Consider the following 26557-nt stretch of genomic DNA (forward strand, 5'->3'; position numbering starts at 1 on the left):
TTTTGCTGTCACAGAGGCGCTGCCGGGCAGCGATCAGTGCCTACTGCACTTGGAATGGCTGTCGCAGACCACCTGTTTGGCCCTCACACCGCACTCATTTTTCACTACCAGCTGACAGACTTTAGGAGGTTTCCAGACATGAAGCTAAGCAGGAAAAGAGCAAAACAAACTTCTGGGCTCCATCTGCTCCCTTCCCTTGAATGAGCAGTGCACCATCACCCAGGGCAGTGTATAAAAAGAGTTTGATGGAGTCACCCTATAATTTTACACAGCAGCTGCAAAACTTTAAAGACAAGCTACACTAAGGTATGAGACCTTCCCCTTTTAGAAGGAGCCACTGGCTCCTTGTTGAAGCAGAAAGTTTGTATTAAGTGAAGCATTAGACCTAATGCATAACCGCTTGGCTAGTGAAGTGCTACAGCGCTCAAACCACACAGGGACAGTTCAAATCACTAAGGCAGCAGCTGCAGGAGAACACAGCAATATCAGGCTGGCCACGGACTTTGTGCCGCATGGGCAGGGGCAAGAGTTGGGCTAAGGATGATGGGCAGAAGTTCTGAGCAGTTTGAAAGTATTTTGACTCAGAGGTCTACAAGGGGAGAAGCAACCCTGGGTTCTGCAATCCTCAAGTTAAAAGTGCTAGGACCTTCTGTTTTACTTTGCTAGTGTCTAGCGTGGGTTTTTCTCATGCAGCCATTCTGGCAGCACCCAAATATGAATGCAGAGCATGGGCCATATTTAATGAAACTACCAATTACAGCTGGTAGTCTCATTTTAAAATACAATCCAAGGAAATCTGCCATTTTAATCCAATGCAGGCAGTAAAGAGGGTAACAAAAGCCTTGCGCAAATCACCTGTGTTGCCTGCATTCTAAAATTCAGCTATTAAACACGTTATGAAACTATTCCCTCTGTCTACTTTGTTTAGAGGCAGATACTGTCTTTTATAATGCAAAGAACAACTAGCACAAAAGACTGTATATTCTAAAATAACGATCTGTTTCCTTTCTTCTTGCATGCTCCCTGCAATCTTTGAAGCATGTGCCACATTACCAAGAGGGCCACTTTCTGTGGAGAACTGCTGAGTTTTGGCTACTCTTGCAAGACTCAATTGACTGGACCATGGTCTTGACCCAAGATGGCCAAACTCGTCATAGTATGGAGACACTGCTAGTGAGTTCAGAGTCTGAAAAGACAAATTCCAAAGCACAAAGAGAAAAGGATGTTTTCTTTTCCGCTGGACAAAACACAACTTTTCTGGCAGGCACAAGTAGGACAGTCTGTCCACTTTGGCAATACCCTGCATGCCTGGACGTACACAAGTGTGTTTTTACATGCAACCCGGTTTGATTACACAATCTCCCTCCAAGAGAATTTGGCAAGAAAGATATCTGAGAGACTTTAGAAACTGAGAGCAGCCTGCAGCCTGCTGCTTCTCTCACACTATTTCTAGCACCATTTGGAGAAGATGACCACTGGGAAAACAACCAAAGAAAACCACCCTAACTGTTGATCAGGTACCCAGACTGCCATTTTGGAGATGTGGCAAGGTTGCAGGTTCAGCCTCAGTTGCCAGCTTGTACCTACCAACCTTTATCAAACAGCTGAAGAGCTGGGTGCATGATCAGAACACCGAACCAGCCCCTAGGCTAAATCTTTTCCTCCTCTTTGTTTTCCCAAGAATGATTCTGAGCATTTGCCAAATGCATCTGGTAAGAGATTAACACGTCAAAGGCTTTCCCTGACCAACAATCTTTTTGCACCTTGGCTTCTTCCAAAGTTGGATCTGCTTTTTCAGTGTTCATCCCTTCCTGAAAACCGTGTTTAACACCCATCTGGGGAGATGGTATTTAATGCTGGTGCCCGATTCTCCTAGACTCCAAGTTAAACTTTCTGGGAAATGCATCATAGCTTGTCTTGGGATTCTCATGCTTGTTTAGGTTGCCAGTATCCTACCTGTAAGACCATAATATTAGTTTATTTGCATTTGCTGTTTGTAGAGAAACATACATGCCATATGCTTACTGAAATGTACTTGAGTAATCTCATGTACTGATGTACTAGTGCCAGGCAACCTTGAAGAGGAAAACAAGTTTATTCTAGTGAAGGTCATGGTTAGTCTTGATTATGAAGTTTGAAACACAGTTAGCAAACACAAACATAAACACAAGAAAATGCAGACCTAAAGCATGTGTGGCACAAGTCTCTTACTCTAAATGTTAGGCATCCTCCAAGGCATTACTTACCTGTGCATCTGCAAGCCCACGTCAAGAGTGTCTGAACTCCAGGATGCAGCTTCTCAGAGGTGGTTCCTGTCCAGAAATGTCTGTCACCCTTTTAAACTCCAGGTTTATTTGCATTTTTTCTGACTATTTTTTAAATGCAAATCTCAGATTGCACATGAAGAATCACCTTCTTTCCTTTCCAATAATGACGATTTTATTGCACAGCACTTCACTTTGGAATAGATAGTTGGCATCTGTGAGAACATCAACTGAAAACATCTGTATTTATCCAAGCAGGATGCAGCATAAGGACTCTGAGGGCTCAGTCTTCTAGGTTTTCCTTTACAAAATCAATTAAAAACTTCATTTCTAGCATTCTGTAAACTTAATTTTCATTGCTGTAATCTCCTATTGTGCAGCACAGTTTTCAGTCATTTTTTATTTAATAGCATTTCAGAGACCACATGATACATCAATACAGCTTACTGTTTTTAGGGTTTACTGTGTCAGTGTTGTTATCAAACACCACAGCCAGTAACTCCTGAAATCTTGAAATTTGTGCACTGTCTATACCAGGTCAGAATGAAAAATGTCAAAATGTCATCCTTAGTGATCAAATTTCCTCACTTGTTTGCTTGATTCGCTGTCTTCTCCTGGGTTTCCATATAGCTCATTAAACAAAACAAACCAAAACCAGGCCTTTATAGAAAGAAAAAGTTTGACATGATTAACTAGCTTTGCTGGTAATGTGTGCAACCCACCCAGGTGTCTAGACAGTTTGAAAAATACAGATCATATTTAGGAGTAACAGCTGTTACTCCTCAAGTCTCTGTTGGACCTCAAATTAAGTAGGAACAGACCCTATCAATATTAGGTGGTCCTCTTCCAAAAGAAACATCCAGTGTGTTGCAGGAAATTAAGTTACTGATTCAGTAGGTGGCACTTCACCTTTCAGATCAACATACCACTTGCGCAGCCTGCGAGAAAGTTCTGCACTGTCAAAGGTACCTGCTTTGGGAAAAGTTAGAGAATAAAGAGTTCAGAGCCTCAGTTGTGGGAAACCCTCAGTATTTTTTCATAAAAGGAAAAGAAGAAAAAAAAAATCAACACCTGTGTCCTGGCCAGATGCCAGTTTAGGCAGGTGTTTCTTGCCTGCCCATGTAACCTTTATAATAATAAGTGGGAGAGCATGTTTGCTTATGCAGGTTTTAGACAGTAAAATTTTGCTAGGCCCTCCTAAATAATAGTTAATGGCTTAACAGGAGGTTATGAGAGAGAACAATGACAGACTCTGGTAGGAATAGGCATTTATGGAACTCCTCAGGACAAACAAGGTGTTATCCAGAAGCAGCATCTATTTCTTGGCCTGTGTCCCCCACAATACCATCGCACAGCAAAGCTTCCGTGGGCCATAAGCTGTTTACAGCGGAACAGTCATACATGATGTTAGAGGAAAATGCAATGCTAGGTGCCTAAGAAGTGTGGACCCAAGCCCTCTGATTATTAAAAGATGCAAGTCTGAGCAAAGTAAAAAACTGCAGGTTAAATCCAGTTAACAAGGACTGTGCCTTAAGATGCTGTATTTGTGTAGATGTGGTTTTGTAGGAGCATGAGTGGTGCAGAGGCACAGAAAGCCAAGGATGTGCGCCTCTAAACCTGTAGGCATATCAGACTGCTCCCAGCTGAGAACTTTTGCACAAGTAGTGTGTGTAACTGGCTGGGATGCTGCTGGAGCTGGGCAAACACAAAGGAAATCTTGAGGTATCCCTGTTCAGCAGGTCCATCTTTCGATCGAGTCAAATTTGTCACAGTTCTGAAAAAACCACAAAGGTCTTTGCCCTGCTTCATTGTATTTGAGAATTTATTGCCCATCTTACTCATGGGGGTGGGGGGAAGATTTACAACTCAGCTAAGTTAGAGCTAGTCGAAGAGGCTGCCCAAGCCATGAACTGTGGGTGTTCAGGGTAAGGTTGTTTAGCAAGGCCTAAATTCAGGCCATAAGTGCTTTTATAAGAGACTGTAAATCACCTTAACTTTTATACACTGTGGCAACATGTGAGCAGAGGAATGTGGCTGGTCTGTGCTAGTCCCAGAAAAGGTCCCAGATGAGGCCAGCAGATTGGGCGGCAGACATGCGATACCAAGCCTTTGTGCAAAATCCTCAAGACTTGCATCTCCTCTGCGCTATGTGTGTATGCGACGAGGGCGAAGGGGGAGGGAACCGGCACAGAGGTGCCACGGGAACAGAATGCACAGGGGCAGCTTGAGCACCCGATGGGAAGAGCATTGCTAAGCAGTAAGCAAATTGTAAAACACAAGTCAGACAAAACATCTGGCAGCTGCTTCAAATAGTTTTCTGTCTGAAGGGCAGACAAGCCTGCAATAGCTTCTAATCAAAACATGTGCAAGGACAGGATCAGTGCTCCAATGTGTTTTGTGCAAGCATTGAATGTGTTTTGTTCCCTTCAGCACTGTTTTGTATGCCAAGAAAGGTTGTGCTTTGGGCTAGGTTTTTAATTTTAATAATCTTTACTAAATAAATCACTATGTATTTCCTTCTCCAGTCAAATACAACTTAGTCTTTGGCACAAGATCAACAGCATTACCTCTGCATAGGAAGCATATGGGAGAGAAGAGGGGGAGCATGCTAGGAAATGCTTTTCATAATTGTCCTACCTTATGCAGGAGAAGAGGTGTGACTGCCAAAGTTCTTAAAGTGTGATGCATATCCTTCTAAGTTTGCACATCTCAGGAAAGGGAAAATTGCCTTGTACTGGTACTGGCTAAGGACTTGACAGGTACAGACTGATGTCTAGGCTCCAACAGGGAACTTGTTTGAGCTCAGAGAAATAAATTCTCAGTTCTGCAGATAAAGGAGAGAAATTGCAACTGTCATTCCCCCCCGCCTCCGGTTTTTCTGTCTTGACATCATCATAGTTTTGACCAAGATCCACAGTAGGGATGTTTGCTGGCACAGATACACTATGCTGGAGTGCAACCTGCACCCCAGACAGGCTTTCCTTTACAAAAGGAATTGTGACAAGGCTGCTGAAGTAGTATGTCATACTTCCTTATCAGCTACTAAACCCCTCCACTGAAAGCTTCCCATCTTGCACACTTTTCTAGACTCAAATTACTTTCACCAAAGCCTCAACTTCCAGGAAGAAACAAAAGCTACCCCACTGCTTGTCTAGAGCATCAGGATGCCAGATTCTCTGCAGAATTGCTGCAGCACTTTTGTACCACCAGCAAGGCAACAGCAGGCAAACTATCAAGGCCAGAAGCCTCCTATAAGATATAGGATATAGGAACAGTTCCATGCACATAAATGTGATTAGCCAGCAACAGCAGGAAGATGAGACACACTGGCCAGGGTAACAGGGTTGGTTTTCAAGGAGGCCCTGATACAAATAGGACTTGCAATTTTTAATGCTACTCAAAAAGGATAAGGTCTGCCTGCCACATGCCAGTGCTTGAACACAGGCAATAGCAGGGGAAGCAGAGAGCCACTGATTCATTAGGACTTGCTAATCTGTGATATCATTTGTTGATTCCACCAGGTCCAATCCCCATCTCATGAGTTCCTCCACTGTTGCCATAGCACTGTACATAAACACAGCAAACTCCCAGTCCTGAGCAGGTCATTTGTTTCAAATATTCCATGCAGCTGGAACACAAGCCTGTTTGGGTGTCTGGATCTGAGCATGAACTAATTTCTCAGTCTTCTGCACCCACCCCACCTTATGCACCCTCCCCAGCTCTCCCAGAACCCCTCCAGCCACACTTCCAGCAAAGCAGAGGCAGCCTTCCACTGAAAGGTAAGGGAAGCTGGCCTTGTTCACATACAGGCAGAAAATAAGCGTTTCACTGAAGTCCTCCACTACCTGCAGCAAAACAAAAGTGATGATTATTGAATATGCTGGATGTTTAGGCTTTGGATGCACAAACAGTTGTCTTCTACATGTCAGAAAACAAACAAGAATAAGACAGCCAAAATTCAAAAAGATTCTTGCCCTGACTGGAGACAAAGACAAAAAAACACTTGCCTTTTTTTTTTTTTTTTAAGCTCTCCTCACCCAGTACCCTTATAAGGCAGTCCGTAAGTATACCTCTGAGCTTTAGTTGAGCCTCACATAGTGTAGTGTTTCCGTGAACTGATTAAATCATTTGGTTTCCACACACACATTGGTAGCTGCAGGGAAGACAGAAAAGTGTGTGGACAGGAGGGGGAATTAAAGCCTTTGTCATAACTGACAAAAGTACAAAGTCATCTCACTTCCAGTCAGTTTGGAGAGGCTTAACCTAACTGCTGATACAATTCGAGAACATCTCTGTCTTGCGCAGGTTGGAAGCAGATGCGACTGAAGGCACTACCAGCAACAGCTTGTACTCCACAAACAATATAATCTATATCTTCTCACAGCCCAGGAATGAAGCTTCTTGTGAAAAGAGATCTCAAAACATGAGAGAACACAGCAACTTACAGCAGTGGGTAGGGAGTGACTGAAAATTTATATCAAGTGACTTGAGCTAAATCAAGTTCATGACCTGAAGAAGGTTACACAAAACACAGTGAAATCAAATCAGCCATTTTTCAAGCACACCATACAGGAATGACTCTCCCAACACTCGGCTTAACCTGCCACAGCACCTTCTGTAGTTAACTGCACTGTTCTACTAGCTAGGGATCCCTTTAGCCCTCACCATTTTATTTTGCTTTCTTCTATCCACCATCTCCCTCCCTAAGAAAAAGGACAGTCAAGTATCAACATAAAATAGTAGGTTAGTGACTTGTTTTTATATCAGCTTCTTTTCTGGAAGAGAAAGTTGCTTGCTATAACCTAGGAGTGAAATTTGCAAGCCTGCACAAGGCATCCTTTGGCAAGATAACCAGAGCCCTGATCTAATCAGTCTGCTTAAATCTATTTGAAGAAAAAGGAGTACAGTGTAATACGTCAGCTATAAACCAAATTAAATTAGGAAGCCAAGGCTGCTGTCTCATCACAGATTTTATTCAACTCCATTTGGAGTAGCCATTTTTGGGCACTAGTGACAGCTCTACAAAAGTCTCAGGTTACCACACCCTGCCACCCTGTACCAAGAGCTGCAGCTTGCCCTCCACCTGTACACACCTTTTAGATGCCAGCTTTAAATCGTTAATTCTTCCAGAGACAATGCCACATCAGCCCTTGCTTTACCTCTTTGGGCTGGCTTCTTGGGAATAAGCTCACCATTCATGTAGAAGCTAGATATGAAGAACTCTGATCATTTCATGCAAATAAAAGCCAGCATCAAGTAATATTTAATAAAGTTTATTAGGTTACTGAGTATTATCTACAGTCATAAAATAGAAAGTCAGAATTTAAAACTGTACAAGCAATGTACTGGTGAAGTGAGAAGAGATGGAAGCAAGGGAGCACAAAGAGCATTAGAAGTAGGGAGAACACAGCTGCTTCCCTGGAGTTCTGGAAGACACTGGTTCAAGTTGAAGGCAACCAAGTAGGGCTCCATACACACTGAATTGTCTTTTGTCCCACCCTGTAACAGAAACTAGTACAAACCCCTATGTTAAAAAAAATCATACAATATTAGATTAAAAAGGGGCACATCACACCCCACCCAGTCTTGGCACCAATTCTGTGCTTTAAAAAATATACTATGCAAGTAGTTTATTTTAAAAAAGGTACCCTACAGCAGCTGTTTAAAACATGTTCTTATACATACACCACAAATATATATATTAACATTTTCAACAACTAAACCCATTTGTACCTACACAGAACTGAAGGGATAACTCAAGAGCAAAAAAAAAAAAAAACAACCACACAAACATTTTTCAAGACAAAGAAATGTGCAAAATAACCCCAGAAAGGCAGCATAGTAACCTGTGGATAGGTCAAGAGAGCAGCTCCTGCTAGTAAAGGAGTGTCATCCTCTTTACTTGGCTACTGAGGTGATAATCTATTTGGGATGTGCTGATTTTGCCTGAATTGCTTGTCCTGTTTATTGCAGTTCTCTCCTGCCCCCTGTCCCCAGCTCTGCAGAGGTTCAGTTTCTTCTTGCTGTACCTGAAGATCACCCCATTGGCCTCTAAAGTCTCACAAGTTACATTCCAACGCAACCACCTTATGGATTTCTCATCTGCTGATGGTACTTCTGCAGCCACACTGCTACCACCCTCTCTGGGACACCTTCCCACCCCCAAGGAAGAGAGAACTATTCCTGCTGCATAGTTAAGTGGAGATTACGCCAACAGTCTATGACAGAACAAAGCGTGGTTTGGATGACTTTAAGCAGCTTATCTAAGAGGAGAATTCCCTGGCAGAGCCATTAGAGAAACACATTAGCATGTTTCACTGAAGCCTTAACATGGAACAGGCTATACAGAAAGCAGACCTAGGATGGCAGGACCTACAGCTGTGTAACAAGTCTCAGCTCATACAGCCTGTCTCACCCTATTGCAGGAGAAGTTTGTCCCTTCCCTGTCCCTGCATCAGCAAGGAACCCCTGATCCCAGGCTAAAACCTGCAGTTTTAAGTCAAGAAGCAGGCAGATGAAGGCATGGTATGACTGCTCAATCAACTGATTCAAACCCACTAAGAACAGGCAGAACAGAGAATGGAGCAGGAGAACTGAGAAAGCAATGGCACTAAACAAGAAAGCAGGATTCACTGGCTATGAAATAACATTAGAACATGGTGAGAAGTCCTGGCAGAGATACAGACATCAGCAACATAACCACCTTCTCCCAGCTAAGAAGTGTCCTGGTGGAAGGGTTCTTGGTTTCTGTGTTTCAGGGTTTGGGGGTGGGGTTGTATTTTTGTGGGTTTTTTTGGTTTTTAACTCAGCAATTATTTCTTGGTATTCCAGACTCTTCCCAACTCTGCTGGCCACCCCATGCCTTTCCATTCTTAGGACCTGGTCTTAACAGTTCTACTCCTAATGCCTTCCCTTCCCCCAAATTATGTTCTTCCCTTTAGCTGGTATGTTCACTCCTAGGCTCTACAACCCAAAGGATGCAGTACAGCCTTTTCTCAGGAGAAGCAGGGAAGCACAGAGCTTCTGTAAATGTTCCTTTTTTAAGTGTGCTGGGGAAGTGACTTCCCAAGAACAAAACACTCAGTTGTGAAACAAGGATTACTTGAGAGCTTGCCAATAAGGGCATGTGGAGACTTAAGCAGTGACAGGAATACTTTGGCTGAGGAGTTCCAACAGTAGCGATGACATGAGGGTGGAGAACCCATTGCCCAGTGGGTCAGCTCCAATATTTTGCCTTGGTTCCAACTCTCTGTCCTTGAACATGAAGGTCATTGGTAGAGCAGGTAACTCTTGAGGGAGGCTGGCAGTGGCAGCGTAGGAATCTCATTCAGTCTTTCCTTGCCCAGAGCAAGCCTCACAGCTCGCCGACACAAGTCCATCAAAGGCAGTGGTTCAGCTGGGAAAAGAGACCCAAGACATTAACATCCCAACCCACAAGTTACACATTCATTTCCCTAGTTCTAAAAATTCCCCAGGAAAGATTGAGAAAGAAAAGTGAATGCCTGGCATGTTTGCAGGACCTAAGCTGTTCAACATTAACAGATCAGCAACTTCAGCTCCTCAAATACACAGGCAGAGCATCATGTTTCTGTAGAGGTTATTTAAGCCATACATGTGCATGAACAAAAAAATACTAGAATCCCCTAATGGAAGTTCCCCCTCTGTAATGCCATCCATTCAAGTCAGAACACATCTTCCAGCTCGTGCCTCTTATTGCAGTATCCAAAAACCTTTGTAAGAGATTCACTGAAGTAAAAGACTGCAGCAAACAGTTTGACAGCATCACGTGGTGTGGGTACCCAGAAAGTACCATGATTTGTTTCTTATATAGTAGGGTAACAGCTGTCAACCCCTTTATTTGTGCTCCATACTTCCCATGAAAAACAAAGCCATCCATCAAAGCTTCGTGTCACTACTTGTGTTGTGAACATTTTCCATTAGAGGATTCCCTCCTGTATCACAAACCTGGGAAAGATACAAGCCTTTGGCTATAATTTTTGCATCCTGTATTTATGAACGCTGAACAAGATAATACTAGTTTTTTCAGGAATGGCATATGAGGCCCTTTGATACTGAAGAGTCACTCACAGCATACAGGTCAAAGCCAGAGTTAACACATCACAGCTGCACAGGAGGAAGATACAGATTAATTTCTCACAGCTTCTGTTGCTAAGTCTGTCAAAGCTCACCTTTACACAGCTTGCTGCTCAAGCCTAAGGGGTTTTTCCTCCCCCAAGAGAGGGCTAGCACAAAGACTTCCCAAATTAAGCAGATAACTGGACATCCTTCTAATAGCCTGAGGGCTCAGCATGCACCATTAGAAAGCTTCCTTTAGAGACATCTTGAGCTGAACACAGACACCTAAAAACATCCACAGGAAAAGTTTGGCTGAGAAGCTGCAGTTTTCAGGAACCTTGATAGATGCCAAAGCTCTAGCTTCCACTACTACAAGCCAAATTAATCTGACTGTTCATAGAGCTGTTTTAAACAGCTGAGAGACAGGGAAAGCTTAGTTTCTGTGCATGGTCACATTGCTGCTTTGTTTTAACCAGAATTCATTCCATCAATAAGTTGGATACAAGTCCCTTCCTTCCAGGTTCAAAGATAACAGCTAACATTAAAAGATCAAACAGAAGAGTGTTGTCAGTAGCCTCTGATCAGGCCAGTCCTGATTCTACTTTGGAAAAAGAAAACGGTCATACTGCTCCATGTAGAAAATGCTTCCAATGAAAAGTAGAGAAAGCTAATTTTTACCTAGTTTTTGGCAAAAAGTCTGTGAGAAGGAGAGTTTGTTAATTGAGGAGAGACTTTGTAACAAAGTCAGGAAATGCACGCTTGAATTGGTCTGTCTCCTCAAGTTAGCAGCCAGAGCTGAATTAATGCCCTATTTCCCTGCTCTCCTTCCTTGCTATGGATCACAAGCTATTACCTGCTCCAGGGGAAGCAGCAGTGGAATGTTTTTTCTAGCAGCTCTCCAAAGTTCTCCCAGTGCTTCAAGCATTAATTATTCCTGAGGAATTATGCCTCTATATGCATACCTCTTTTACACTGATAGCTGGATAGAGAGCAAACAGATCTGTCAGGGCAGTGCTGTTGCTTCCCAAGCCCCACCATCTGTCATACATGTTCTGTGCCACAGGTGAAAACGTGGCTCCACTCAGCCCAAGGTACAGCAGTCCTGCCTGCTCATGACCTGCTTCGGGACCCGTGCTGCCTCTTCTGCAGGGACAGGTCTCTACAGCTGGACTGCACATCTCAGCTCTGGCTGTGATAATGCCAGAGAAGCCTATTATTGGCAGCACTACTTGGGCACTTCCCAGTGTAGCTTATTCTAAAACCACTGGGGTACAAACATGCTGTATTCAGTCTGTCCCCGTTCCTCCTGCTCCACATGGAGATAGCTGGGACAGAGGCATTGTCTAGCCAGCATCCCAGAGGACAAGGGGCCCTGACCTTCAAAGCCTATAGACATTAACATAACAAATACATTCCAGTTTAATGGCCTTAAAAGGAGAGGATCATCTTCCCACAGAGATTAAGAACAAGAACTTTGTCCTCATCTAGTTTGCACTGATAACCCAGTCTGACAGCAGATCTTGAGACCAAAAGAGGAAAGCACACACGTATCTGACCTCCTTCCATTCACAAGCACTACAATCACGGGACAGTGTTGCTATTGAATGCTCAGAAGTGCTTGGAGCCAGACACCTTCTTTCTATCTGTGCCAAAATAGCGTCCCGTCATTCCTGGCCTTATGCCCACAATTCACTCCTATGCTGAGAGCGCATTACAACCAAATCCAATACTGGAGGTGGCCGTTTCCTTGCTAAGTGCAGTTCTGTGCCAACAACTCCACAGACTTGCTGGCTTTGAGGGGAGCTGCAGATTTTGGCTTTGACCCTTCAGAAAAACCTGGTTACTGGAGCTGCTGCCATTCTGTAAGCTGTTGTGGCAGAATGAGCTAGGTTTCTTTTTTTCTTTTTTTTTGGGTGAGAAAGTGCTCTGCCAAGAGGTCTCTATTTGGTCTTGCTGAGTTGAAGCGTATTTCTCAAAGCACTTGTGGATTTTGCTCCTATCCCTTTGCAAGGCTTTCCTGGTTATTCTGACAGCTCAGTTTTTCTGGTGCCCAGTGTCAGCTTTGTTGTACCTCATGTCACCAGTGCCAGGGGTTTGCCGTTGCTGGCCCAGCATCAGAACATGTTCTAAGCACAAAGAAGAGAGCCAGTATGCTACAGACTTTGGGCAGATGCTGTTCTGGAATGCAGGGGAAACACTACTCTTCATATCAATACTGCCAAATTTATTTCACTAACAACATAAATCCAGATTTTAATCCACTTCCTTCACCTCTCTCCTCCACCCTACCCAGAGGACTGAGTCACAGCCTGGCCCAATGGGAACTCCTGACTATGAGAGATAACAGACTTTAGCACATTCGGACAGCCAAATTTATTACTAAGCTTAGAGATTGATGTCCTCATTAGTAAAAGGCCTGGCATGCAAGTTGGGCTGGCTACAATATCCAGCCCCTCACTAGAAATGAGCACACCCTGCCCTAAAAGAAGCAGAGAAGTGAGCTACTTTTTTGAAAGATGAGACATTCCCACTTCCTTAGATAGGGACCGATTTTCCAGTTCTTGCCTGCAAGGGATTTTAAAAGTCCCTTCATTAGACATTCAAGGAAGGTAACTGTCCCTCAGACTGTTTCCTGTAAAGAGACACCAAGATTACATTGCACATAATGCAACTGTCAGAAGGACATTCCTGCTGATACTTTGCTAGCAATATAGAAACATTTTGTCACCTCTCAATAGACAACTGGCATCACCTTCTCCCACCATACTACCTCCCCAAACCCTGCTTGCTCCCTGCAGTGCCTTGGTAACAGTGCATGTGTACAGCCAGACAAGCTTTTTGAATTGGCCATTAAGGATTCAGGGCTGTATCCAGCAATCTACTGCTGACATGAAATCCTCACCCCTCTAGCAAAATTAAAACCCTCCCCAGGATGGTCTAGTAAGCCTGCACCTAAGTAGCACACAGATTTGTGCTGCTAGAACAAATACAGGGAGTTATACTCACGGTCAAGTCCATTCAAGTAGCGCATCCGTATTTCACAGTGTCCCCACACTGCGCTTACCACTGGATATAGCTTTTTCCCTTTGAGTCCCCGAAATGCAACACCCATGTATTGCCCATCTACAATGAAGCTCAGTGTCCCATCATCCATGTCCAGAACCACCAGGAAGGAGTCCGGCACAATGAAAGTTTCATCCGGTTCTAGGAAGGCAGGATAGGTTTTACTTGGCTGGTTCTTGCCATCATGGTACAGTCTGTTGCGCCCAAGGTCCCACCCCCAAGATTCATGGTTGTTTCCTACAAGCGTCGTGTACCCTACTGAATGCAAAGGGGCATCTGCTGTTGCCACCCCTACCACAGCATGCGTGCCTCGCTGCCTCATTGCCCATGTGATCTGCCACACGTGCAGTCCTCGTGTATATCCCACTTTGCCTCTGATGGCATCTGTACTCTGAGCCACCGGATGCCGGTGAAATATGAGTTTGTCATCTTCTTTCACAAAAACATTCAGCGAGCGATCATCATTGTTCCATGAATGCAGTAACTGGACTTCATATGATACCGGAGGCATATCCAGTAGCAAGTCCAGACGCGTGGGTTTGCTGTAGTCAAGTCCTTGGAGTTCCTGTTTCAATGGCCTGTATACAGGGTCCCTCATATCCACAGTCTTTATCCCACCTGTGACCTTCTGACCCATTGTGTGTTCCGATTTTGCCTATTTATAGGCTCCCAAGGCAAGCTCATCAATTTACCCGGCTGTTCCTGCTGTCATTCAGGCCTACAAAAAAGGCTGGTGCACATCTTGACAAGGCCTCCTAGCAGTCAGTATTGCCTAATGGATGGAAAGAAAAACAAGAGATGAGTTAAACATTAGCACATACAGCCTTGTATGCAACATTTACAGAGCACAGTTTTAATCTGTTTATCCTGACAACTTGTCCTTCCTTCCCACCAGCAGGGAAGGGTAATGCATGCTACTCAGGCAGTATACCCTGCATAGCAGAGATAGCGTATAGATCAAATAGATAGGTACAAGCTTCTAATGCCCCCTTCAGAAAGGCACTTGAGTTTCTGCTTCTTTGTCTGAGGAAGGTATAGATTCAGCCACCAGAGCTGAATCACTTCTCTTTACAGTGAATGCACTGCTCCTTATTACTGCACCACTAAACCTTCAGAGAGCACATCTGTAGTTAGGCTGCCTCCAGCAAACTTGCTTTTACATCACGATCACCTATATGTTGTCCAGGCTGGAAAATTCAAGAAGAGTTTATTCAGTGCAGTACACAGTAATGCCTGAAACTTAATTTTTTCCTGATTGTCTTCAGTTGGTAGGAAGACTGAAAACAGTGTCTTGTATAAGCATAATTTTGCCTGGTCTCCCAGCACTAGTTCATATCACAAGGTCAGGCTGAGCAAGACATCCCCGTGAAGGCCCAGGCTGCCCACTGATGTTCACTGCTCCAGCTCCGTGTTTCCAACCACCATGGAGAATTTCTTCTCCTGCCAAAGCCATCTCTATAGCTATCCACAATGGAGCCGAAACGCACATGGCATTTAACACCCAGAAAAAAGAGTCCAAACAGCTTCAGTCAATTTCTCAAAGACAGACCTGAGTTTACAAGTGCCTTGTTTTTGGACCCTGTAGGAACATACTACAGCTGACTAGTAGTGAGGGACTGATTTATATGGGTAACTGCTCTGCAAAGCTTTAGTCTGAGCTGTCCCTAGCAGCAAAGAGTGGCATTACTGAACAAACTTCTCCCTCTACTGCTCTAGAGAGGTTGGAACTAGCCCTCAGAATGCAAAACATTCTTAAGTATAGCTTTCACTACAGGGAAAGAAAAGCAGGCTGCATTTCAGGAGGGATCTACATGTGTTCTAACTCAAGAAGAGCATCGCAGTCAGACTGGCAAGTAGAACAGGCCCTACAAACAGGCCTAGTGCCTGCAATGTTCTTCCAGGGCCCAAACCAGCTTATTCGTGTAACACACTAGATGAGCACTTTGTGTTCTCCTAGCTGGTACTCCAAGTGCTTCCTTTGCAGTGCTCCCAGATCTGACACACATTAGATGAAGACAACTAAACTCCAGCCTTCCTTTTTTGGCTGACAGTTGTAAATGACAGTTCTCGGGGAAGCGCTAGGCTGTAAGCATCCCCCAGAGTAAAGGATACATACTGCAAAGACACACACAAGTATTGCCTGTTGTTGTTACCCAGCCATAAATAATTTTCTTCCCTCAGTACAAACAGTTCCAAAAGAGAAATAAAGCATTGAACACAAACCATCTCCCCATAGCAGTGATCAAACAAGGTAGGAACCAGACAATAAAAATGAAAGCTTCTCCATCTGGAGAGTTACAAACCTTCCACAGATCAGCTGGCAAAGCAGGAAGCAGCCATTGATACAGGTTTGAGAAGATAATTCTCTTCAACCCCGCTTTGCAAAGTACCTTGGGAGGCCTGACTGCAAGTCCAAAACAGCAGACAAAGCCTGCTGGGTCCGGCCTCGGGGGACACCCGTTCCAGCAGCTATTGGTACTATTGGCCCCACTGAATTACTCTAGTCAAGAGAGCGGATAAGCCTGCTGTATGGTTTGTCTCAGATGAGCAGCTTCAGTTGGGGCAGCTTCTCTCTCCAAGAGGAAAAAATCCCCAGCTTCAGACAGAGTCCAGGGGCAGGAACAAGATTCTTCTCACAGTTTAGCAGTTTTCCTTCCAAATTTCAGAGAAACTTCTACAAAGTTTAAGCCAGCTTGGCTAGAGATACCAGCTCACTTTGCGTACCTCTCCTCCAGCACTGCGTCCACCAAAGTGTCTCTGCTCTCACTCAGCAACACAAACAACCCTCTGTAAGACAGCTGCCAAACTGGGGGCAGCTATTAGGAGAGTTAGAAGTGGGAGGGGAGCAAACTAGCTTTCTAAGAAAAAAAAGTGTTATTTTAACATTTCCTGAAGTGAAGCAATCATGCAGGGCTCCTGCCAGCTACAGTCACAACACTTACTCACAACCAAGGACCTCATCTGGCATAGAAAATAGAGCATGAATCAGATCTGGTTTAAAAATAAGGTTACTGGACATAAGCAGCAAGGCTTCAGCTAGAAGGTGACAGGGAAGGCTCATGTATGCTCTTGCTTAGGGATCAATTCCCCAGCTTCCCTACAGGTTTTTACTACTAGTCCAGGGTATGCCATGGGAACAGTGAGCTCAAATCTTGTAGTTCTTAAGTAAAGAGACAAGACCACTTTTGCTTCCCTTCCCTCCTTTTTTTCAAGTATGGAGAGGAAAATGCCTGAGGTTCTTTAAAAGTCACATTGCAACACACATTACTAGGCTGCAGTATAGCCATTTCAAACTATTCAGGGACCTCAGATGTATGGCACTGACGGACAGAAGATGCTTCGTTAAACAACTGCCATTTAAATAAAGTCCAGTCACATTATCAGCCAGCAAGATAACTGAGACATCCTACAAGTTAAGTAAGTACCACCCACAACACCAAAACAAATCCTGACTTCCATAAGCCAGCTGGTCAACAGCTGAAAATAAGCAACTAACAGCAGAACCAGTTGAGGGATGGCACAGTCACTGGATGCCAGTGCATCGCCCTCCCCCAACACCTTACTTGTGCTTGGGCCCAAGTGTTTCCATGACACACAGGCACTCCCAGCCTCTAAGGGCACAGGCTCCCTTGCTCTGTAAAGCCTAAGGAACAACAAACGAAGGGATCCCAAGAATCATAAAATGCTTTGGGTTGGAAGGGACCTTTAGAGGCCATCCAGGCCACCCCCTTGCAGTGAGCAGGGACAGCTTTAACCACATCAGGTTGCTCACAGCCCCATCCAGCCTGACCTGGAATGTTTCTAGGGATGGAGCCTCCACTACCTCTCTGGGCAACCTGTGCCAGACATGAGCTGAGCTGCTAGTGTACAAGTTCAAGTACATTATTGTAACTGTCTTCCAGAGACTTTGTCACAGCACAATGAATCCTACAAACCCACCTAGTAAGTTGCTTGATCTACTCTTTCAACTCAGTGCCTGCGTTGCATGCAGTTATTCAAGGGTTTAACAGCAGTTCCTCCCAATCATCCCACTGTCCCCTCTTTAAGCCCTCATGCCTGTGTGTACTCAAGTTCTCAGTTTTATACCTCAAAGCTGACACCAGCTCTGTTATGAAGAGATTTGTGAAGTCACTCCACCAGGTGTCTTCCCTTCCCTGGGAAAGGCACATTAATGCTGACCAGAAGCAATAATTTTTAAAGAGTTGCATTGCAGTGCAAGTCATTTGCTCAGGCTGGGATAAAGACCATCAGGCTGCTGAGCCAGAACTGAATCACGTGGTGTTCTACAGAAAGTACCAGATGAACTACCTGGCATTCCCAAGGCCTATGGCGTATGGACAAAAACTATCAACAAGGCACTGGCTAAAGCACCTTGGAAGCCTACAGGCAAATTCAGCTGTTGGAACTTTGATTAGGATAAAGGAACAAAACACTGGCAGAAGGAGGAGAGGCAGATATTTCCTGAGAGCTGTACAGTACATGTGAGAACACTGCATAGGAAGCAAGAACCAAAACAAAGCCGACTGCAGGCGTATTGGTGCAGACTGCTTTGAAGCACAAAATGCTCTAGAGAAGTTAGAGAATACAATTCTGTGCTCTTCATTAGCAAAACAATGCCTTGTTCATTATGACCTTTTGCCAACATAAGCTTCATCATATTTCTCTCAAGGCTGCTGCACCAGAAAGAGAATCACCACAGTGAAAGACAACAGGGACTTTTCTGAAGCACATGGGATAGGATACCATCTCTCTGCCTGCTCCAAAAAAAAGCAGCCTTTCCTGAACACAAGCACCACTCATTACTCGCATTAGTTATGACTCTTTTTCCAGGCAGACTATTAACACTAGATCAAGGACAATGGCCAGAATAAAGAAAAAGGGGAAAGACAGAAAAAAAAGATTGGAACAAAGGGGTCGATTAGAGAGCAGGTCAGATACTGAGCACCATGTGCCAAGATTTAAGTGCAACATGGCTCCTTATTAGGGCAAGGCAACGATTCCTGCTCAGAGCTGGCTCCGCTGTTCCTGGCACTAGCCTGGTCTAGAACTGCAGAGTGGCACCATGCCCTACAGTCAGGAAGCACAATTATGTCCTCATTTTTTTTTAAAAGGAAAAGCCTCTTTGTGCACAAGACAATACAGGCACTTTCCCTCAGTCGGACAGATACAGAAAAGCTAACCCTCTTAAATTAATGGATTAATGCCCTGGGCAGCTTGATATGAGACACAGCCAGCCATAAATGAAAAAAGATATGCTAGGGAATTAGCTACTTCAAAACCTTTGAACTACTACAGGTTTAAGTACAAATGTAAGCACTGAAAGTGCTTTTATCTATTATATCAACAGCTCTGGCTTGCTGCAATTCTGCTCTGCTTTATAAACATAAGCTCATCCCCATGACGCTCTGTTCTACTCCCATGCTATTTTCAGTTTTATTCTTAACCTTCTAGGCTTAAAAGCTTTGGCACAAAATTATAAGAGTGTGTCAGAGAAAAATGTTCACTGCTATTTTCAGTGAGAATTAGATCTCCCCTCAGTTTAGCTGTTCAGAGCAAGTAGGCAATTTGCCATACTAGAAAGATATGCCAGCTTTCAAAACAACTGCTTGCTGTAAATAAATCAAGGCAGGAGACAGACATTTCAATGCAAGGTGTCAAAGTCCCTGCTGCCAAATGGGGAGAACACAGCTCTGCAAAAAAAAGAATGTATATGGCAGAGCAGAGTTGGTGGCCAACTTCTGTTTAGGCATTGACATGAACCAGGCAAAATAACTGCCTACCACAGACCTTTCCAGCTGAGGCAGACATCTTGATTTAGTTCACCAAAATGCCGTGTACAACAGAACAGAGCCATACTCTGGGCCCATGGCCACATCTACCCCCTTCAGCTGGCAGTGAACCCTTTAAAATGCAGCCAAGAACTCAGCTAGGCAGATGTCATGCAGGTAGCTGTCTCAACAATCCACAGCAGATTATTGTCCCCCAGTATGAATCAAACAACTAAATCCTGATTTCAATTACTTCCCTAGTGTCCCCAAAACCTAGGGGAACACCTTGCAAACATGAGGTTAAACAGTGCCCCTTAAACAATTCACACAACTAGATTAAAAAAATAAGTCATCCACATTCAAAACAAGGCTCCTTATTGCTCCCAGACAATTCACCTCATTCCTACCTATGCTGGCATTCAAACCCATCCACCTAATCCGAACACACACTAGAAATGCAGTCCAAGCTATCGATACAGTGAACTTAAGCTGAAGAATACCCACCCCAAGATGCCTTCATTGTTTTAGCTGAAACCAAAAGGTTGTTCCCATGCAAGTTCTATCACACAGTGGGAGGTTATTTCAGGTAGCTACATCTCAAAGTGACATAGGAATTTTAACAGGCTGCTGTGCAGATTTTCAGCTCCATTTGGAAGCAACTTGCACAACAGCAAGAGCCATCAAAGTCCCAGTCCAACATCTGCACACAAGGCAAAGTATTAGTACTAGCCATTCAGGAGTCACTGTCACTGCTGGTTCCCTTAACCAACCCAACTCCTGAGCTGCCAAAGTGCTGCCAGAGGCTTAATATAGTATTGATGGTTCACAACTGAAAAATCCAGAGCATATAGACTTCTAGAAGCATCCTCTCCAAAACAAGGGGAAGCACACAGCTGCAGGCACCTTCCAGTAAGGTTAAGCACCTGTGAAGCACTCAGCCACTGAAAACATCTGTCTTCTTGAGGCTGAATACTGAAGGAGAATGGTTTGCCAGTTACAAACTTTACCAGAAAGAAGGACCAGAAACACTTCAGACAGTTACAAAAAAAGTTTGATACCTTTCATTCAGAAAACCCATAGCTCCTCATAGGTCCTCCCTTGCTCTGCAGCTCAACACCTATAGGATGCCCGTCTGGAACATAAATTACAGGAATACATGAAGGCTCTGAAATTCTTTGATTCCTGATCCAGTTTTACTTTGAGTCTATTTCTTCAAGTCAGTTTACTGTGGCTCTATTTCCCTCCCCATAATATTTATTGAGTGTACTTCTACAGATAAGCCAGACATTTAAATACCTAGCACACTCTGGGTACTCTACAGACAACGAATCAGAGCCCTACCCTAAGGATTTCCAGCCTGGAAGACACTTCGGGAGAAGGAAAGGAAAATATATATTCTGCACATGGTCACTTACTTGCTTACAGCTTTGGAAAGCTGAATTACAGGATCCCAGACAGTACTAATAAATGAGACTAAAAAACCCACTAGAGTTTTGCTCAGGTTTCCATGATTTTACTAGAAGAACTTTAAGTAAACTTGGTCCATTTTCTTGGGCTGAATGTCCATCCCACAAGCCAGTAGACAAAGGAGCTACACTACTCCTAGTTTGCCGACTAGCCTGCTGGCAGCAGCTTACCTGGGGTCACCTTTGACATCCTTCAGATTTGCACACAACTAATATGCCAGAAACTCCCCACGGAGACCCTTCACAGTGCTAGCACTTCCTTAACGCGATCTTTAGAGAAACTGCTTCAACACCAGACGTTTTCCCTTTCCTCCGTTGGTGGTGCTGAGAACAGATCCCTTGATCACATCGGCCTTTTGTAAAAGCAAGCTAAAAGCCAAGATGGATCAGCAATGCTGCAAAACATCCTAACTGGAGCAGAGAGAGAACACCACACATGCCTCAAATAGCATTCAAACTTCAGCCCCAAAGAACCAGGACACTCCATTTTCCCTTTCATTAGTTCTTAGCATCAAAAATACACCACCTTACTTGCCCTGTGTATTTCTGCCTACTGCAGAAGTTGGTCACGGGAAGGCTGTGACACCCCATCCAGCACTGATGCGATTCCTTCACCAGCATTTTGGCTTTAGCACCTTTCCCACCCCACTAAATATTGATCAAACCTTGGGAAAACAGTAAGCTCACCTGTGCTGTTGAAGTTTTCCAGTGCTGTGTTAGCAGAGACCAAGCAGCTACAGAACAGATGACAGGAACAACTGCACTAACAACGTGGTTAGAGCTAGTTTCGGAGTGTTGCAATTTTGCTTAGATCAGGGCTGGGCAGGCAACTCTCATTGCATAGCATTGGTTTTGGCAGCACTGCCAGCCTCACTGCTATCTTGCTCTACACAGAGAAGGTTGCCACAGGGGCAACTTCCTTGACCCCACCTACTGAAGAGCAGAAGCAGTTTGGCTCAGCAGGTTTAGCTGCTGGCAGGGCTGTGTGGCCTCCACAGAAAGTGAAACTGCAGTCACTCTGAGATCACAAGAGGTTGGGCAAGAAAGAATTAAGATGGCACATGTCCCAGCAAACACCAAAAAGGAAAATCCTCCAGCAGATTAAGAGGCCCCTGACAAGTAACTGTGCTCAAGATATGCCAGGGATAGGGAGAATAAGAAACTTAGTATTTGGCAGTGCTTGATTTACCTAGACTACAAAGTTAACAAGCCACCTTGCTAAGCAAACAGCCTCATTCATCTACCAGACACCAAGAGCTCTAGTTCTTCTGTACATGAGGCAGCTAGCATCAGCATGCCCACCCTGAGACATACCAGAAAAGGCTTCTGTCCAAGGAAGCCAAGAGAATGTCATCGTACAACACTGCTAGGACTTGTAACCACTAAGAATCAGCTTGTCTGTATGAACATAGCAATCCAATGTTCTTCTCCTTGGGATGATTCATACGGTTTCTGCAGAAGTTTTCTAGCTATTTTGCAACATTGAAAGGCAGCATGCCATCTTACACCATGTATGGAGTGTTTGGTTCTCCAAAGCAAAGCACTGAAGTTACTGAGAGCAGCAAGCACATCTGAGTAAACTAAACTGAAGTAACAATCACCCATCCTCAACCAAGCCACTAACTAGAAACTATCTTAAGCAAGTTTCCACTGTCCACCTACCCAGACAGTTCCTGTTAACTGCAGTGCTGCATAATCTAGCAGAAAATACTAAGCAACAGAACAGAGGTTACTTTGCGGAGTATTTGTAATGATGGAAGCAATTCAGACAAAAGGAGTTCCATAAGTTTCTGCCAGAGATCTTCTCTCCTATTAAAGGCTAGTTACAAATGGCAAGTTTGGTTGCAGAGAAACCAAGATATTTCTTTAAATGAAAAAAGTGAACTCAGGCTGGTCTTCCTCACAGAGGAAGTTCAGTGGATGTTTCAGAAAGGTCATTAGACTCTTTACGGCGCTGTAGAAATGTAGCTCCCAGCTACCTTCTGAATGTCAACTGCATGTTAAAGACCAGGCACAATGTTTCCTCAAAGTTCTTTAAAATAGCAGAGGCAGAGTCCAGCCATTCGCCTGCTCTGGCAATGCCATCTTTGGTGGGCATCAAGTCTTGAAATAATCAAATATTTGGAGTTAAGTTCTCCTTTTCACTCACACCCTGTACTTAAAGTGACAACTCTTCCGTAATAAGCCTTCAGAACCATGGTGGAACATGTATTCTTCCACAGCCTCTCCCACTTATGACTGACAGGTACTCACAGGCACAGCACTAAGATCAGCATGCCATACTGGCATAATGGCTCTGTCCACCAGCACAATCCATGACCTCTCATCCATCCCACATGCCTGAGCATACTTTGTAGCGTATTGCAGAAAGGATTGTTTCGCAAGAGAAGTGGTGGGCTGGAGACTTTCCTTCCTTAAAGCACAAATGGTAAAGCATCTCATCAGGACCTCTGCTTCCTTGCCTCTCTTGAGAAGCAGAGGAAGCCAGCCTGAGTGCTAGTAATCTGCATCCATAAAGAAACCGGGATCAGCTTTTTAGAAGACTCAGTCACTGCAAGCCATTATGTTCTTGTCATGGAGGCACTTGTTAGTCCATCTTCCTATGGTCAGTCGACTTAGACCAGTACTCTAAAGCAATTCTCTTTTACCTTTTCCAAAACTACCTTGAGGGTGCTTTGTCCTTGGTATTCTGGAGGACAGCAGCATTAGAAAGCTATGTAGGTTAAACAATTACTACTGCTGGCTTCAGACCTCTGCATTACCACAGCACAGTTTCTCCTTATCCCCTTGTCTGATGTGTCCATTTCCTTTCCACCCTTACTCCTGGTCTGTGGCCTTTACAGAGCAAAAACTGTGTTCAAGTCAGGATAATGAGACTCTGGCTAGAAATAGTTAATTTATTGGTAGTGTAACAGATGTTAAAAGGAATTAAGCAATTTGCTCCAGTTTCCCAGCATGCTAGTTGTGCAACAGAAATTTAACCCAAACACGTATGCCTAACATTGCAGAACACTGTCACACGGGCATACAAGTGCCTGTACTGCAGAGTAAGCAGCATTTTATGGCATAAGGAAGGTTACTCAGTTGACCACAGGGCCTGAGAGAAGCCATGGTAAAGTATGCTCAGTGAGTAGGAGCTGACCGAACAGGCCTGAAAGCCAGCAACTAAAGCTCTTCCGCCATAAGGCAAGATGAAGCCCTGAGTTTACCACCCCACATTGAACTGACAGCTCTGCATCTTAGCTAAGCACTGAGAAATTTAGCCAGAGTCCCTTCCCATGTCCCACATCTGCAGCTGCAGCAGTGACCTTCCTTACACCTCTCCCCTTTGCTCTGCTCTTAACTTCCTGCTGGTCTAGAATATTTGTTTGTAGCCAACTGGTGAAGTGCTATTTTCCAGAAGCAACTTTAAACGTTGTATTCTAGCAAGTATTTACAGGCAGCTGTTACAAACCTAGAAGACTGACTTGATGAACTTGGGTTCCAGGTAGAACTCAGCATCTGAATCATGCTTGGTACCACAAAACAGGTTGTCACATGCTCAGATGACAGTCAGCTCGGATAGCAGCCTAACCACTTGCCTGTGGCTCTCAAGTTAGCAATACATACAAATGAATTGCAGACATGACTTGTTTTTAGTACAGAAGTTGTGGACAGGCTATAGTGGGGACATACTGCTGAAGATCAGATCTGTCAAGTTCAGCTTTGAGCCATAGATCTGCACTCCAGATAGATTCTTTTGAAGGAAATAGCAAAACAGCTGTGGTTTGCCAGTTAGGTCCAAGCTGAGACAGCATCTGTACATGGTGTTATAGGAGCAGGAAGATCCACACAGTTCCCTTCTTCCTGTGAGAAAGTATAGGGAGATGTGACAGCAGGGGCACAAAGCAATGCAGCCACTGCAGACTGAGAGCCTGGAGAAAAAACTAGTAAGTTGTTGCAATTACTATGCCCTTATGTGCAGCCCTATTCCCACTCAAAGCGCTGTGTACCCAGCCATGAGCACAGCCATTCTGGAGTGCAAGCTGTTCACAGCTGATGCACTGGTTTGAGCAGCTCATGGGAGGCTGTAGCACTCCAGCTACAACATGTTCCACCAGCATAGCAAGTTCCCTGCATGCTTCAGCATGCGGATACCCATTTAAAGAACACAGCAGCACCAGCTCAAATGTCTTCCAGACCAGGCAAGACATACTTCCCACACACCAGGTTTCATCTAACTGGTCACATTTGGCAAAGTTATTTTTTTTTTTTTAGCTCCTAGTACCATTTCCAGGCTAGATCTGTCAGACAAGTGATGCTTTTCCTCATTGCTTGTGTCAAGAATCCATTTTCTGGGGATGGAATTTGCTTGTACTGAAATTAAGACTGTTTGATACAACCATGGAAGGCTGCTCCTAGGTTGCTTTAGTGCAGTCTGCCTTAAGAAAAAGGCACTAGTGTCTCAGAAGAGCTTATTCCAAGGAGAAAAAAATTAGGCTACCATAGATACACCAGCTGCAGAAATCGCCTACAAAATGCACAGTCTTTTCACAGTTCTGATCTCTTTATGTGCACTCAGAGACGGCTCTATGATCTGCTTGCAGACTAAGTACTATGGGAAATAAGTCACATAGGTAGCAGGAAGAAAGGTCACATGCAACCTTACCTTGTCCAGAGGTTCACCTTGCTTACACCTTTGTGCCTGTCCAACCACCTTCAATTGATTTCTTCCTTATGTTATTGAGACTTGACATGTAAACAAGCACTGCTTCCAGAGGAAGCCTCACATCCCTTTAAGGTTGAAAGCTATGCTTGGCACATTGCAAACACAAAACCCCCCAGTTTTATAAACAAGCCACACTTGAAAGACTAGTTTGCAGGACAACTACCAAGTACACTAACAGTACTTGTCTTACAACTCCTCTGTCCTTTAGCAGCCAACTCCATGCTGCTTTTCTACTGCCACACATTTTTAAAATTAAGTAACAGCCCAGTTTTTAAAAAAATTCTTCTATAACCAAGGATTATACTGAGGCTTCTGTTCAGATACCATATAGTATTGCCCTTAGATAAAAACTCTTTCAGAGAACGGGGCTATCATTTTATCTGTACAAGGAGCTTAGCAACTCCAAGACAGCCAAGTCCCAATGCAGCCAGCATGGAAGCATCTCAAATGAGCTTATCTTCAGGACCTGTAGGTTAGATGGCTACTCAGCAAAAAGTCCCAGGGTCTCCCAGGGCTCTACTTAGTCCATCCTCACAGAAGGCAAGAGAAGAGCAAGCATTTAGAAAGTCTGCCTCTGAACGATGCCTTAAAACCTAAATTGCAAAGTTATCAACAAAGGATGGTCCAAGTAGTGTCAGGAAAATGAACAGGAACGACAAAGGACTGAAGAGGTACCCACCCTGACAAAGTTAAACTACAACACTGGTCTGCTTTAGCTTCCCATTCAAAAGTATTCCAAACACAGTGACTAGGTTGGTCAGCTACTCAGCAGCTTTTGTTAAAAACTGATCAGGAAGTAGGGAAAAGCAGGGGAAGCAGGACAGTCTACCCTTTTCACTGTAGTTATTGGCTGGACCAGAGGATGCTCATCAGGTCAGGCCTCGTGCCAGTGCAATGAAAACCACAGTCCAACAGTCTATTAGCTACTGTTTGCTCTTCCCCCAGCCCTTCCCATCCCACTCCCTCACACTGCCGTAGCAATGCAACAGTACAGTGCAATCACACTGAAGACTGAATCGGGGAACCAGTCCAGGAAGATATTGTCCCCCAAGCTGCTTCACTGCCCTGTGCTACAGACACATGCCCCAGCTCACGGAGGAGCAGAAGCAAGCAGCCGGTATCCTCCAGAGGCCATACAAATAAGCATAGTAGTAAAACTGTTCAGCACTGGTATTTGAAAAATAAAGTCAGCACCTGGCCAAGTTGCCATGC

The 26557-nt window shown here is 44.3% G+C and overlaps 1 protein-coding gene across 1 annotated transcript in view; it reads right to left on the reverse strand.

The window, feature by feature from the left end:
* Positions 1–7521: 7521 nt before the first annotated feature.
* SPSB1 (splA/ryanodine receptor domain and SOCS box containing 1) overlaps positions 7522–26557 on the reverse strand; it is a 38735-nt gene continuing 19699 nt past the window's right edge. Inside the window, exons 2-3 of the mRNA XM_075721601.1 lie at positions 13347–14175; positions 7522–9660 (exon numbers count right to left, since the gene is read on the reverse strand). Of these exons, the coding sequence (XP_075577716.1) occupies positions 9533–9660; positions 13347–14040 (822 nt within the window). The 5' untranslated portion in view covers positions 14041–14175 and the 3' untranslated portion in view covers positions 7522–9532. The remainder of the gene's footprint in view (positions 9661–13346; positions 14176–26557) is intronic.

Source organism: Pelecanus crispus, chromosome 15, assembly GCF_030463565.1.
Source record: "Pelecanus crispus isolate bPelCri1 chromosome 15, bPelCri1.pri, whole genome shotgun sequence".
Classification (NCBI taxonomy): Eukaryota; Metazoa; Chordata; class Aves; order Pelecaniformes; family Pelecanidae; genus Pelecanus; species Pelecanus crispus.